This window comes from Sinocyclocheilus anshuiensis, unplaced genomic scaffold (assembly GCF_001515605.1).
Source record: "Sinocyclocheilus anshuiensis isolate Anshui unplaced genomic scaffold, SAMN03320099.WGS_v1.1 scaffold130, whole genome shotgun sequence".
Classification (NCBI taxonomy): Eukaryota; Metazoa; Chordata; class Actinopteri; order Cypriniformes; family Cyprinidae; genus Sinocyclocheilus; species Sinocyclocheilus anshuiensis.
The window spans coordinates 1,241,636-1,255,530 of record NW_015544207.1 but is presented as its reverse complement, the minus strand read 5'-3'; the positions used below and the strand labels follow the sequence as shown (position 1 = coordinate 1,255,530).

Here is a 13,895-nt window from a genome sequence, read left to right as displayed (position 1 = left end):
TCGTCTAATTATCGTCATCGATAAAATCCCAGAAAATATCGAGATATTATTTTTTGTCAATATCGCACACCCCTAGTATGAACATTAAAAAAAAAAAATTTAAACAAGTAACACAATATCAACAAATAACACAAGCACAGAGCAAGTTTAACTAAATTTCCTGATTCTGAAGACATACATACGGTGGCTGAGAAATGCAAAGCAAATCACAATTCTGAAAACAAAATAACAATTCAGAAAGGGCAATTCATACAATACATTTAAACTGAGCTACTTTAATACCATCTCCGAACTTTCTACCACGACTCTGCTGTTCTTCGCTGGTTCTTCCTGTATACGTTGATTGACAGATGTCTCGTCCAGTCAGCGGTGAGTAATCCCAAACCAATGGCGCTGTCTCAAACTATACCTACCTCTTCCGGTTTGTCTGATTTGTTGTTGTGTTTTCTGACTTGTTATAATGTTTTCTGAATTGTTGTTGTGCTTTCTGACTTGTTATTTTGTTTTTTAGACTTGCATTTGCATTTGTAATTTGTATTTTTGTTTTCAGAATTGTGATTTGCTTTGCACTTCTCGGCCACCGTACATACATGCTAAAGAAAGTGGTCTAGAAAAAGTATATGCATTTGTTAAAGTTCTTTCACATGCAATAATTATTTGCCAATGCAGTCACTTGCACTCTATAGGGAACAGATACACAACACCAACTACAGTGTTGACTAGTCTAGTAATTTGACAAATCACATTACAATTGGGATGCATTGGGATGACAAACAAAGTCCTACCACTGTGTTCAGGGACTGTAGTGTGTGCTCTCTCTGTGGCATACAGAAGAGATACACATAGAAACCTCGTGTGACACAAAAACACAACCTCCCACAAACCCACTCTGAACCTACCGTAATGTTATTAACACAATCCCTTATTTAACAGGGCTCAGCCTGCCACTGTCTGGACTAACAGCTTGATGATTATTTTACGCAGTGCATCATCACATTCAAAACAAATGCCTTAAACATTGACATTTGGAATAAAATGAACATCAAATTCTACAAGATAAAGCTGGTAAGGGAAAATCTGTAGTTAGTAGACAGCAGAATATACACTGCAGAATCTGCATGACAACATGCTACTTACTTTTTAGTGCTCTTTACTTAACCAAACAAAAATATCAGCATTTAAAGGCAAAAGACCTGTAACAGACTCAATGAAATGTAACAATACCGACTATAGTGCCATTCTTTGACCGTTTCCTCCTTCCCTGTTAAAATGACACGGCGGGCCTCTGCGATGTTATTGGTGTAGAGAGGAACTCAGCAGCGCTCGCTCGACGGCCCATCATTGCTGGAGGGTATGACGTCACCGCGCAACTGCGCCGATGATAAGGGACGTGGGCGGGGACAGACTGCAGGAGGGCGGTGATTGACAGCTAAACGTTCCAATGGCGTACATGCTGAACGCTCTTCAGTCCAATGGAGAGCGCGCATGCGGAATATCTAATGAGCATTAAGTCCTGCTGATAAGAGCTAGAAAAAGTCGAATGTAGCGCGCTGTAAGAATGTCAGAGTGACACTGCAGATAAAAAAAAAAAAAAACACAAAAATAAACTATAGCATACTATTAATAATTGGAACAATTAAGCATATTCGCGTATATATTTCGTATAAAGCTACCTCAATGATTTAGACATTCAGCATTACGTTAACAACTGCAGAACAACATAAAAATACTCAATTCTATTCTATTGTATTAGCGCCACCTTGCGTTAATGTACTTGATTGGATGTTTAAAGGGATAGTTCACCCAAAAATGAAAATTCTGTCATTAATTACTCACCCTCATGTCGTTTCAAACCCCTAAGACCTTTGTTCATCTTCGGAACACAAATTAAGATATTTTTGATGGAATCTGAGAGCTCTCTGACCCTCCATAGACTGCAACACAACTGACACGTTCCCAAGTCCAGAAACGTAGCAAGGAGATCTTCACCAAGATCCGAAGATCAACGAAGGTCTTACGGGTTTGAAACGACATTAGGGTGAGTAATTAATGACAGAATTTTCATTTTTGGGTGAACTATCCCTTTAAGTAGCCTGACTCTGAGATAGCTAAACCCTTCAATTTACTGCAAAAGTACATCCAGTCATTGCACACGTTGCTTACAAAAAGACATTTTAATTCATCATCAGCATTAATTTAATAAATACAATGGTCAAATTCTACAACTAATCAGCGTTCAATGCGAGAAACACAATTGTTAGGTTTAATTTAATCAGTTCCGTTTCATTTGAGATTTATAAATCAAATAAGTAATAACTCCTGATACATTGCACAAACTTACATTAGAGCAACACAGTGATGCAACATTTGTTTAAATATTCATTGCGCTTCTGTTTTGTACAATATTCCAAAAAAAAAAAAAAAAAAGAAGAAACGATTCTGATGGAGGATGAGCCCCTTTTGACTTCATATCAGATGAAAGACCAGTGCTGAGAATTGTTGGCAGGGTCACAGTTTTTCATGATGATGTTGCCATACTCCACCATTAAACACTTACTAAACAGAACACTGTGGACAAGATATATCTGCAAATAATTACAAATATATAAAAGGTAAGATAACAAATCTCTATAGGATAACACCCACAAAAGTTTGGGATTATAGGATAATTTTGTGCCATGATAGTACATTGATTATTTGTGACATTATGCAGCCAGAGGCAAAGGGATGTTAGGATATGTACCACACCTGTTGGGAAACAAGAATGAAACTCCACATCTGCTGTGGAGCTGGGACGGTTCCTTCACCCTGAAAGTTGCACAGCTCCACTCGCACGGGTTCAGGCTCGATCGTCGCATGCAGACACAGCTGCTTATCAATATTATGCCTCAGCTCCTGATGTGACGTGTACTCAAAATACTACAAAGCAAAACAAATGTTTGAAAAAGTCTAGAAAAATGGCCAATAAAAGATTTAATACTAAAATTATTTTAGTGCTATTTGTATACCATTATAGTATTTATTAATATTATTATTTACATATTAATTATTGCATTAAAATTATTATTATTTATTTGCAGTGTGCTTTTGTTCATTTTGGCCAAACAAGCTAAACAAATGTTTGTAAAAGTATTAATAATGGCCAATAAAAAAAAAAATAATGTGAGAATGACAGCAGTTATCATAAAAGTACCTGATTTATTCCCATGTTGTGGCAAATGAATAAAACCACTGACTTCCCTCCAGGATTTTTCTCACCAATATCAAGACAAGTGTTTGTGGCAATGTTCTTCAACTACAGACACAACATGCACAAAAAATAAATATTTTCCTGGTAATAGCTATTGCAATTAATCCGAAATTACACCACTACATTACCGATCCAAACAGCACAGGGTTCAAATCGGGCACAAAGGCCTCAGTGAAAATGTTTTCTAGATACCAGGAGAAATTTTTGCAATGCAGCCTCTCTTTGAGCTTCAGGCGCTCACTGATGTCCCCATATGATTTCTGTGCTCCTCAAAAGGTAGAAGAGAAATATGTAAGCTGTACAATTAAGAGTTTGTAATCTAAAATATTGTAATTTAAATATTTCTCTTACCTCCGCTGCAATGGCAGCAGCCTTTTTATTTCTGTTGTAGAAAATCTTCTTGTAATCATCCATCCAGACTTCTGCGAGGCGAACCTGGTTGCGTGCGATCACATCTATGCTTTTTGGGAAGGAATGTGGACTTTTGGTGCGAAAGATGTGGCCGACCACAGAACAGGGAATGATCTCTAGACTGCCTCCACACAACCATACCTGCAAGAGCAAATACATAATGTATGACACCAGAACATTGTGAACAATGGTTTTTGTAATTTTTTTTATTATTTATATAACATTCAAGTATTTCTTAATAATTTGAATTATCTTTTATTTATATATTTTCAGTTTTTATTTTAAATTTTAGTTTGGGTTTTAATATTTTTTGTACTGTGCTTTTGTCATTTTTGTATATTTTTATTTCTCTTCAATTTTTTATTTCAGTTTTAGCTTTAGTGATTTTGGTATTTTTTATTTCAGTTGTCATTTTGACCGTATATATATATGAATTAAATTGAATTAAAGAAAATTATTTGTAATAGTTAACAATAACAAAACTGTATTAGAATTAGAATAAACAGAGTTGTTAAATGTCAAAATCTTCCATTTCTGTAAAAAAAAAAAAAAACCCCAATGGATGCAAAAGATAGAAACCTGTGAGAGGGTCTCACCCTAAATGACATTTCTATGTTCTCTGCTCCCCAAAACTCCATCTTGTCATCATAAGTTCCAACGTGTTCAAAGAACTGCTTGTAAATGGCAAAAAGCCCACCGGCAATAGTGGGTGTCCTGAATGAAAAATGAAACCACATGAAAACTGGTGTCTCATATGCGACAGCAATATAAACGCAATTTAAATCAAAATGTGTTATGAGAAAGGTGTCTCTGTTTGTGTATATTTGTAGATCATTTGCCTGACAGGATAGGTTTCGTCTTTGCGTTTCACCCTCTCTTCTTCAGGTATAGTCTCCCAGCCAAAGCTCAGGATCCAGTCAAAGTTCCCACGAGTATGTGTGCGGCCTGACATCACTGGCTTAATGAACTGTAGATCGTTCTTGCTGATGACAGCAATGCTTGGGCTCACAACTGTGGTAGGTTCCTGAACTAACCGGGCCAACAGGGGCTCCAACCAACCATAGAAACACTCACCTGAGAAAACACACAAAATCAGGCTAGGAAGTTGACTAATATGCCTACTGATAACTTCAACTCTGATTAGACTAATGTTTACCATTCTTTCCCTTATGTTTCTCCCTTATATCCTCACAGCTGTATGAATATAATACATTAACCTTTTAGAGGACTAAGATTTGAGCAGCTAAGGCTCATCTGTATGGACAGGTGGAGCAAGGCCAGCAACACCAAAATATTCATCCACTTCAAAACATTGATTCAGTTTATAAATAGAGGTCTATCATAAATTGTTAACTTGTAAATATGTTCAGCATTATTCAACAATATTTTTCAGAGTTTCTAGACTACTTTAAGACCCAGACCCTGCCCCACCTAAACTTACAGTCAGGAGCCACTACTGGATTTGAGACCTCCACCCAATTCAGTTTTTATGTGAAAGCCATAGGTTGGGCTGCACTATATAAAGACGCCAACAGTTTCTACTCACAGTGGGAGTCCAGGAAGGCGAGCACCTCTCCTCCAGCCTCTCGTGCACCCATCAGTCTGGCAGCGATTAGACCTTTCCTCTCACGCTGCCTCAGGACACGCACAATCTCAAGAGACTGGACATACTGCTCTAATGGGGCTTTGAGATGATCTGAAATGAAAACAAATAATCAATACACTAAAACTAAACTACAAGATTTCAAATCAAAGATAGAATGTCTTAACTAGATGCCAATGTTGCAGCGCGGCCCGGTTTAGACACGGTGTAAGACATTGCTATTGTGTTCTGGGTGGTTTCTAAGGCAGTACTAGGGTGTTCTGGGTGGTTGCATTGCTGCTGTGTTCTGGGTAATGCCTTAGCAACCACTCAGAACACTCTGGTAATGCCTAAGCAAGTATCACGTTCTGGGTTGTTGCTAAGGCATTGATATTGTGCTCTGGTGGTTTTTAAGGTGTTACTAGGGAGTTCTTGGGGATTGCTAAGGCACTACTAGTGTGTCCTGGTTGATTGCTAAGGTTTTACTAGGGTGTCCTGACTGGTTGCTAAAATATTGCTATAGGCTGTCCTAGGTGGTTGCTAAGGTGTTACTAGGGTGTTGGTTGCCAAGACATTGCTAGAATGTTCTGAGTGGATGCTAAGCTGCTGCTAGAGTGTTCTGGGTGGTTGCTAAGGTGTTGCCACAATGCTCTGGGTGGTAACTAAGGCATTTCAGGGTGCTCTGAGTGGTTGCCAAGCTATTGCTAGTGTGTCGTGGGGGAGATGATGAGGCACTGACATGTTCTGGGTGGTTGCCAAGTCGTTGCTAAGATGTTTTGGGTGCTGGCTAAGGTGCTGCTAGTGTGTCCTGGGGATTGCGAAGGCATTGCTAGGGTGTTCCGAGTGATTACTAAGCCATTTCTCCTGGGTGGCTGCTTACTGGCTCAAGTCGAAAGATGCCATCGTCTTTATGCCAGGTCTTTATGATATTCTGGTCTCTAGATATTGCTTGGCTCCTTCCATCAACATAAGTCCATTGAATTTGTTTGCTCTTTTTATTGTCGACCTTATTCAAATAAGGTACCTAAAAATGCAATGCATATATGCCTTTACTTACCTTGAGTACTTGCATCATCCACCAGTATGATTTCTTTAAGTAAAACAGCCGGTGAAGTGTGTAAGACACTGAAGATGGTGCGGAGAAGAGTGGACCATGCCTCATTGTGGAACACAATGATCACACTGGTAGTGGGTAAACGTGGACATCTGCTGAACGTCTGCTCAATGCATCTTGGAGGAGTAACAGTGAACTAGTGCTACATGATCAAAAGGTCAAATAAGAACAATTTTGCTGTCTGCCTCCTGTGGTACTCACTCGGGGGGCCGCGTGTCGTCACCAAGACTGCGGTGGAAGGAGATGCGGTCACTGGCAAACTGGTTGAAGCTGTTTCTAGAAAGGCCCTCCTGCTTCTCCCTCAGCTCTGCAGGTGTCAAGATGCCAGTGACGAAGGGCTTTCCATCAGCTCCAGGTCCTTTTAGATCCTGAGGTCGCTCTATGTGAGGCCTGAGCTCCTCCATGCTGTAGAACCCAGAGGGACATCTGGCATCTCCAGATAACGCTAAAGCCCTTTCAAAAGGTGGTATAGAGGTATACATCTGAAAATGCCAGATGCTACTGTAATTCCTACCCACGCTGCCTCTATATCCTGGCTTTAAATAAAGATCTTGATACCAGTAGCTGGCAGACCTCCACCCTCCTAGATCCAGCAGTAATACCCATAGAATGGTGATTAAAAGGGTTAGTCCCAAGATGCTCAGTTTTATGGGTAGTGTACATTGAGGACTTCGTAAGCTCATCCTAGAAGAAAATAAAACAAACAGGATATTTTATTTAACTTTAGCCATTTGTAGCATCGAGAAATGTCTGCAGTAAATCAGTAAGTGCTGTTTTCAATTTGAGTAGTTGACACGAGCTCATAATAATTGAGGGAATAATGAGTGAAACATGGGATATTTTGATTCATTTGTCACACAGCAGAACTATTTTAAAGCCCATGCTTCTTGTGTCTGAACAATTACAGACAAATCTGAAAAAAAAAAATATCACACGTTTGTGCTCTAGGAAGTTATAAAACGAGGCTATAGTGTTAGCATGATGTTAGCTCTAAACTGCTGGAGGATACAAGTTTGTTAAAATGGTAGAAGTGGGGTAATTTGAGCCAAAAGTATTATTTTACTGTAATTCAATAATATTTAATTAATTTTAGACCAAACATTTTTGGTTTTGTTCTTTGTTCTGGACTTGATTTTGTTGAAAATGTTAAACAGGCCTCATTTATGAAAATTGGTCATTGAAGTTGTATTTCCCTGCAACATTCATAAGTAAGATGTTGAGTAATTAGCCCAGTTCTGTAAGGTCAGTTGCAGTCGGGTTTTTTTTTTTTAATTCCTCAACCCAGTGTCAACCCAGTGTCTTGAGCCAGAGGCAGGAAAACTCCCTGGACGAATGGCCAGTCCATCACAAGGCTCGCACATAGATTTCACAAAGCCATATTTATTGAATTTCTCTTCCTCTGATATAGCATGAGGTGAAAATGTTCCGTTTTACTTAATAGCATAATCATAATTGTTAGCATAATCAGTGGCACAGTTTAACCCCATGTGGCTCAATTTACTCCTCACTGGGGGCGAGTTGAGCCAAGAAAACCACTTTTTTTTGGAAAGTCATACATTAAAAGTTTATTTTAGATCCAAAGTGATTATTCCCAAGGATGCACCACATCCTGAAATGTATGTAAATATTTAAGTTTGACCCATTACTGTCACATGCTCACTTTAAACACACTGCAAGTAAAAACGGTCTCAACCCACCCAGCTCTCCCCTAACCTTTGGCCCTCAAGCAGTTCAAAATAAACCTGTGTCTACTAGTGGAAGAATTGTTTTGGTAGTGCTTCAGCTCTGCTCCTCTGTGCGGATGAATGTGGTTCAAAGCACCGGTGTGCAGTGCACTACGATACAGGGCATCTTATCAAAAAGAAATGTGGAGTAATAAAGAAGTCAACTACTACTCTTTATTAAATAACTATTTTAATCTCTAAAAGAACCACATAGCCAAACCTAAAAGACTATATGTGACCCTGGACCACAAAACCAGTCATAAGTAGCACGGGTATATTTGTAGCAATAGCCATTGCCAACAATACATTGTATACATCGAATTTTATTTTATGCCAAAATATATTAGGATGTTAAGTAAAGATCATGTTCCATGAAGATATTTTGTAAATTTCCCACCGTAGATATATCAAAACGTAACTTTTGATCATTAGTAATATGTATTGCGAAGAACTTCATTTGGACAACTTTAAAGGCTTTTGCACCCTCAGATTCCAGATTTTCAAATATGTATCTCGGCCAAACATTGTCCTATCCTAACAAACCAATGGAACGCTTACATCAGTGGAAAGCTTATTCATTCAGCTTTCAGATGATGTATACATCTCAAAATGGGAAAAAATAAAACAAATAAATAATAATAAAATACCCTTATGACTGGTTTTGTGGTCCAGGGTATGGCAAAAGACCTACCTAAATATGAGAACGTATCAGTAATTGTAAAAATAAATAAATAAATAAAACAACAATGGACGGATGCGAATTCCGTAATTTGAAGGATAAATCTGTTTTATAAAAAGGACTGAGGTGGCTCAAAGAGTGGTGCTTCAATTTAAGTAACGTTATGTACTTACCTGCACTAAAGCGAAGCGTTGTAACCACGTTTCAGTTGTAAACATACACGCCAGAGAAAATATGTAGAAAATGGCTCGTATTAAATTTACTTAAAGCAGTAATTTATGCCGTCATGCCAGGTGCATCTCATTGGATTATTTAACCCTCGGTTTAATTCCTGCACAAACAAATTGTGTGCTAAGGAACAGCGAATTAGTAAGTGGACTGAGGGGATATAAGCAAGCAAAATATGAATGACTTCGAATCGCTTTAGGGTTTAGGTTATAAAAGTGCTGATAAATAAACGGGAGATGGGGGCAGTGCAAGTATGTATCCATGGCAACACATTAAACAGCGTTTGAAGACAGCGCGTGAATCTCATGTTCGACTCTTTTCGCTCGGTTCAGGTCGTCCCTTCTGCTATTGTTTGGCTAGTTCTCACAATACAGTTTTGATTATGGCTTTCTTCGGACTCACATATTTGGGTTATCAGAACCCTTTTGGGGACAGGATGGTAACATCTACCCAGAACAATCTTACACGAGGTATGGCTGCTTTGGTGAGACGTTAATGCAGTCTTTAGCACATCTGTTTATCTAACGTACAGTAGTGGGGTCCAATATGTTTGTTTTTTCCTTTCAGACTCCTCAAACCTGCATCTCGGCAGCCAGAGCAGATATCAGGACTTCAGCAGACGCGTTCAGAGGTGTAAGTTCACACTAAATCCATCAAACACCCACTTACTGAATGTGTTACATACTAAAGAGAGGTGTGTGTGTGTGTGTGTGTGTGTGTGTGTGTGTGTGTATTTGTTCAGTTCGTGTAATTATGCTTGCTCAAAATGGAGAAAGTGATTTCTCCATTTTGACAAGCTTTTTTATTTTTTTGGTGGTCAGTGTGACACTGATGAGATCTTGTGTTCCTCTTTTTAGCTCCTAAAGAACTGTATCGTGTACCTGTGACGGACAACCAGCAGTACGGCTGGTGGGTTTCCACCGATGGCCTGAAGAACCAGGAGCCTTGGACTCAAACCCGTCGCTTCCCACGCAAAAACAGCGAAATGACAAAGTATGAAGAATCTTAAGCTATGTAGGCCAATGTGTGTCAACAGACAATTAAGGGATAATGCTTTAATAATGCATATTTCACTTATTGTCTCAGGTTTGTGAATGAGATGTCAATGACCTGCCCAGACTTCAGCTTGTTTTGATTCCTGCTCCATGAAACTGTAAGACCGTATGTTCACATGATGATCACAGTCCCATAATACTGCAACACTGCACTGTGTCACTTCGCTTTGCAGAACAGGAGGTGCAAAGGACACACAACTCACACTAATGCAAGTGTAACATATCCACTGCACATCTATGACTGTGCCATATTGTTTATAGAATTTGGTGCAATAAATTTAGTCCCAATCTGTATGTGCTAAATGTTGTTCTTTGCATATACCTGCATTATGGTGGCTAAGTCCAGTAATAATAAAACAATGAACCATTTGTGAATAAACTTGACCTGAAGTCGTTTCCATTCCATGAGTTTTAGTAGACCACAATGTTCTGATTCCTCTTCCGTTAGTATCAAAAATTGACTACAACAGGATGAAAAGATGATCTAGGACCATGTTAAGTTACCTTGACAATAGTATTTGAATTACAGCTCACCATATGCATAAAATATTTACTCAGCAAGGCATCTTGATTTACACCCAACTCTAGAGTTTTGAAAAGCAGAAATAATCAGTTCACATTGTTAAGATGTAAAAAAGTGATACTAGTTTGATTATAGAAGTGATAATCAGTAATTGTAAATAAATTAAAATCTGGTGATGAACAAAATGGTGATAAACAGACTTTGCATCTTTCAAGCAGCCTGAGGGAGAGGCTTAAAAACAATCGTCCTTCAAAATGCACAGCCATATCCACGAGTGCCACGACTCTCCAGTCTGGAGTCTGCTTTGTTTTTTTTTTCAATAATCTTCCTTTTTTCTTTGTTTTTTCTTCAAGTGATGGCGATGGCTACTTGTTTGTCTTCTGCTTGCCTCTAGAAATCCTCCTCTCTGGGGAATTGTGGGAATCCAAAGGAACTCTAGAGCGCTGCTAACTGTTGGGAGGTCCTTCATTCAGGAAGTAAGTGGTCATCTCACCCTTGCCTTTCACCTTAACGACCCCTCGACACTCCAGCTTGTAACCTTTACTGGCCAACACCTGGTGCAGGTCTGTGGTCACCTGCAAGACATCCAGTAAAACATCAGAAAGTCCCTTCTAAACGACTTGCTCATTATGACTAAGGCATCTACAGGCTTGAAGGTTTACCTGAATATGGTCCGGGACCCCTGTACTGTCCATCCGACTGGCCACGTTTACTGTGTGTGGAGGGAATATTGTTGATCTGATCATACGTCAAAGACTGCAGTTGATCAGTTAGTACCAAATGTCTCAATTCAGGTCTTTGTTCCCTCTCTGGAATGGAATCATAATCGAATAGATATAAGAACAACCAGAATATGAATAAAAAAAAAATGGATACAGAGGTGATACAAAATACCCAAACAACTTCAGGGAATCGAACAAACAAACAAAAATCGTAGAGAAGATACCACAATCAGACATGCTTTTGAGCTGTTTAGTTTGGCAAGAAAGCAGCTAGTTGTATCAGAAACCTCACAGTGAAAAGAGTTATGCCCCTTGGAGATTACAAAGCACAGTATTCAGTCATAATTTATAGATATATTTCTTCCGTTTTAAAAAAAGTCCTTCTAGAATGAATTGGATCTCGATAAACTGTCTTGTACCGTGGTATCCAATGCTGTGGCTTTTCCCCAGATGCCTCGGAAAGCTCTTTTTTTCCCATCCGACTGGCCACGTTTACTGTGTTTCCCCAGATATCATACTGTGGCTTCCTGGCGCCAATAACTCCAGCGACCACTGGCCCAATGTTCAGTCCTGCACACACACATGCATATGCCAATTTAGAAATGTACCCTTAGTATTCATGTTTCAAAAAGTAAAAAGCAAATGGTTATTTAACGTCATGTGACGCCATGTAGTGTGACCAGTGTATTTTAGTATTATTTATATACTATATACTATACTCTATATTTATATACTAAAATGTAGTATTTATTAATATTGTGAATTTGCTTTTATTTTTATGTATTTTTTATTTCTATTTAGCTGTAATTTATTTTCATTTCAATTTCAATTTTATTTTACTTATTTTATTTCAGTTAGTTGCCAAGGCATCATTTCAAATTTTTTTGTCTAATATTACAAATGTATTTATTATTATTAAAAATACAATTGTGTACAATAATATTTTATATAATATTAATATACAATTTTAATTACAAATAAAAACATTTATTGTTTTAATTAACAATAACAACACTGAGTGTAACTATTAAGTCAAGTTAAGATGCATACACACCTTAAAGTGCCCTGCAAAGTTGTAAAGCTGACAGTGCACGATAAATAAAGTTATTGTCTCCCAAAATAAAGAATCGACTCTGAACAGCTGAAACGAGTCGTTAGTATTCGAATCCCACTTCTGTGACGGTTACACGTCACGGGGTAACACATTTGCATAATGCGCGCCTATGTTCTACATGTTGGCCGGCCGCGAACTTGACCCCGCCCACAAACACGTCATTCTACTGACGACTGCTTCTCCAATCTCGGGGAGTTCGCTTGCTGTTGAAAGATGGATCAGAATCCTGTTTATTTGGACCAGCTGCTCCACTGAATCACAACCTGTAAGTGTGATAAATAATAGACGTTTATACTTTCTTTAGAGCGTATCGTTTCCGACACCGCTGTAAGCCGTAGACCAATCGCAACAGACTAGGCCATCTGACCAATCAGAGAAGAGTAGGCTCACGGAAAGGAGGGGTTTAGAGAGACTGAATCTTTGAACTGCTTCGAACGAATCGTTTGAGAATCGCTGGAAAATGAGGTGATATTAAATGCATATTTTGAGAAAAGGAAAGCGTTTTTTGACCTTGCATGCATGTAATCCTATGGTAGGAGACTCCAAAAACAATATTAGGAACCGTAAAAATGGCATAATAGGGGCACTTTAATATTTTCAGAAAGTTTTTTTTTTTTAATGAAATTTCATGGTAAAAAAAATATTTATAATCATAAATAATTAATTTAAAAAAATGTATTTGTGGGGAGATGTACCACATGACATTTTACAACTTAAACTAATCTTGCCTTGTGGTAAAAACTGAGTTACAATTTTCAGTTTTATCATGGCAAATTTTTTTTTTTTTAAATGATAACATTTTCAATTGGTATGTTTAAATGTGGTCATTTTCGTCAATCCGATTTTAGATTCTGAAAGTTCTGTTTATATGAATCCTGAACTACCTCGCATTGTCACAAATAGTCACGCAATCATGCACCACATGAGTTTAATTTGGCAGACAAAACTTTTTCAGACGTTTAGAAAAAAAAACTCGGCAAACAATGGGCACCTATGTGACCCTGCAGGTTTTGAAACTCACCGATCTTCATCTGGAAGTTGTTGAAGGAATGCTCATTGATGTATTTCATCTGTTCGCGGAGGTGCATGGCGTAGTCGGCCAGGGCGGTTATATGCGAGCGGCCTTCCTTGTCATAGGTGGAGTCATTAAGGCCGGATGCAGCCATGTAGGTGCTGCCAATGGTCTTTATTTTCTCCAGCTGCCGGTATTTCTCCTCACTGATGATCTGCAAGAGAGGAGAGATATAGAGGGGAGGTTTTCCTAAATATACATGACCGTTCAAAAGATGCTTTCATATTGGTCATACTGAATGGTGTAATAATGAAAGATTCCCTTATTCTTTTCAAACACAACTAGGCCATCTGACCAATCAGAGCAGAGCAGGCTCACGGAAAGGACGGGTTTAGAGAGACTGAATCTTTGAACTACTTCGAACGAATCGTTTGAGAATCGCTGGAAAATGAGGTGATATTAAATGCATATTTTGAGAAAA

At 38.5% G+C, this 13,895-nt stretch overlaps 3 protein-coding genes and 1 long non-coding RNA gene across 11 annotated transcripts in view; all 4 read right to left on the bottom strand.

Moving 5' to 3' along the window:
* The window catches only part of g6pd (glucose-6-phosphate dehydrogenase), a 20,465-nt gene extending 18,957 nt beyond the window's left edge, over window positions 1-1,508 (bottom strand). The window contains exons 1-2 of one of the 7 annotated variants that reach the window (XM_016497602.1): window positions 1,138-1,508; window positions 786-818 (exon numbers count right to left, since the gene is read on the bottom strand). The gene's annotated coding sequence lies outside the window, so the exon portion shown is untranslated. Of the gene's footprint in view, window positions 1-785; window positions 1,069-1,133 lie in introns of those variants that run through there. The other 6 variants (XM_016497606.1, XM_016497605.1, XM_016497608.1 and 3 more) reach the window with 6 other exon arrangements.
* Window positions 1,509-2,099: 591 nt separating this feature from the next.
* LOC107697001 (polypeptide N-acetylgalactosaminyltransferase 6-like) lies at window positions 2,100-9,013 on the bottom strand. Of its 2 annotated transcripts, none has more exons than XM_016497600.1 (11): window positions 8,934-9,011; window positions 6,559-7,041; window positions 6,301-6,473; window positions 5,208-5,357; window positions 4,501-4,735; window positions 4,258-4,375; window positions 3,602-3,802; window positions 3,379-3,510; window positions 3,194-3,295; window positions 2,749-2,919; window positions 2,100-2,585 (listed from the first exon to the last, which is right to left on the bottom strand). In XM_016497600.1, exons 2-11 carry the CDS (start codon window positions 7,038-7,040, stop codon window positions 2,472-2,474), a joined length of 1,878 nt encoding a protein of 625 aa, XP_016353086.1. In that variant the 5' UTR covers window position 7,041; window positions 8,934-9,011; the 3' UTR covers window positions 2,100-2,471. The 2 variants fall into 2 exon arrangements, with proteins under 2 accessions (XP_016353086.1, XP_016353087.1); XM_016497601.1 differs by having other exon boundaries at window positions 2,489-2,568; window positions 8,934-9,013.
* A 1,870-nt stretch (window positions 9,014-10,883) lies between these two features.
* On the bottom strand, window positions 10,884-11,285 carry LOC107696999 (uncharacterized). Its single transcript, XR_001635149.1, has 2 exons — window positions 11,229-11,285; window positions 10,884-11,141 (listed from the first exon to the last, which is right to left on the bottom strand). It is a non-coding gene; the product is annotated as an uncharacterized LOC107696999 (long non-coding RNA).
* Window positions 11,286-11,356: 71 nt separating this feature from the next.
* The window catches only part of LOC107696932 (adenylate cyclase type 6-like), a 52,264-nt gene continuing 49,725 nt past the window's right edge, over window positions 11,357-13,895 (bottom strand). The window contains exons 20-22 of the mRNA XM_016497504.1: window positions 13,424-13,628; window positions 11,708-11,858; window positions 11,357-11,375 (exon numbers count right to left, since the gene is read on the bottom strand). Coding sequence (XP_016352990.1) covers window positions 11,357-11,375; window positions 11,708-11,858; window positions 13,424-13,628 — 375 coding nt within the window. The remainder of the gene's footprint in view (window positions 11,376-11,707; window positions 11,859-13,423; window positions 13,629-13,895) is intronic.

Bases quoted from the DNA above. Each gene is read 5' to 3' on its own strand.
- LOC107697001 (XM_016497600.1), bottom strand. From the start codon at position 7,040: ATGAGCTTACGAAGTCCTCAATGTACACTACCCATAAAACTGAGCATC. The intron at 4,736-5,207 runs GTGAGTAGAAAC...GTGTTTTCTCAG, and splicing joins CGCCTTCCTGGACTCCCACT to GTGAGTGTTTCTATGGTTGG. The intron at 3,296-3,378 runs GTAATGTAGTGG...TTGTGTCTGTAG, and splicing joins ACCCTGTGCTGTTTGGATCG to TTGAAGAACATTGCCACAAA.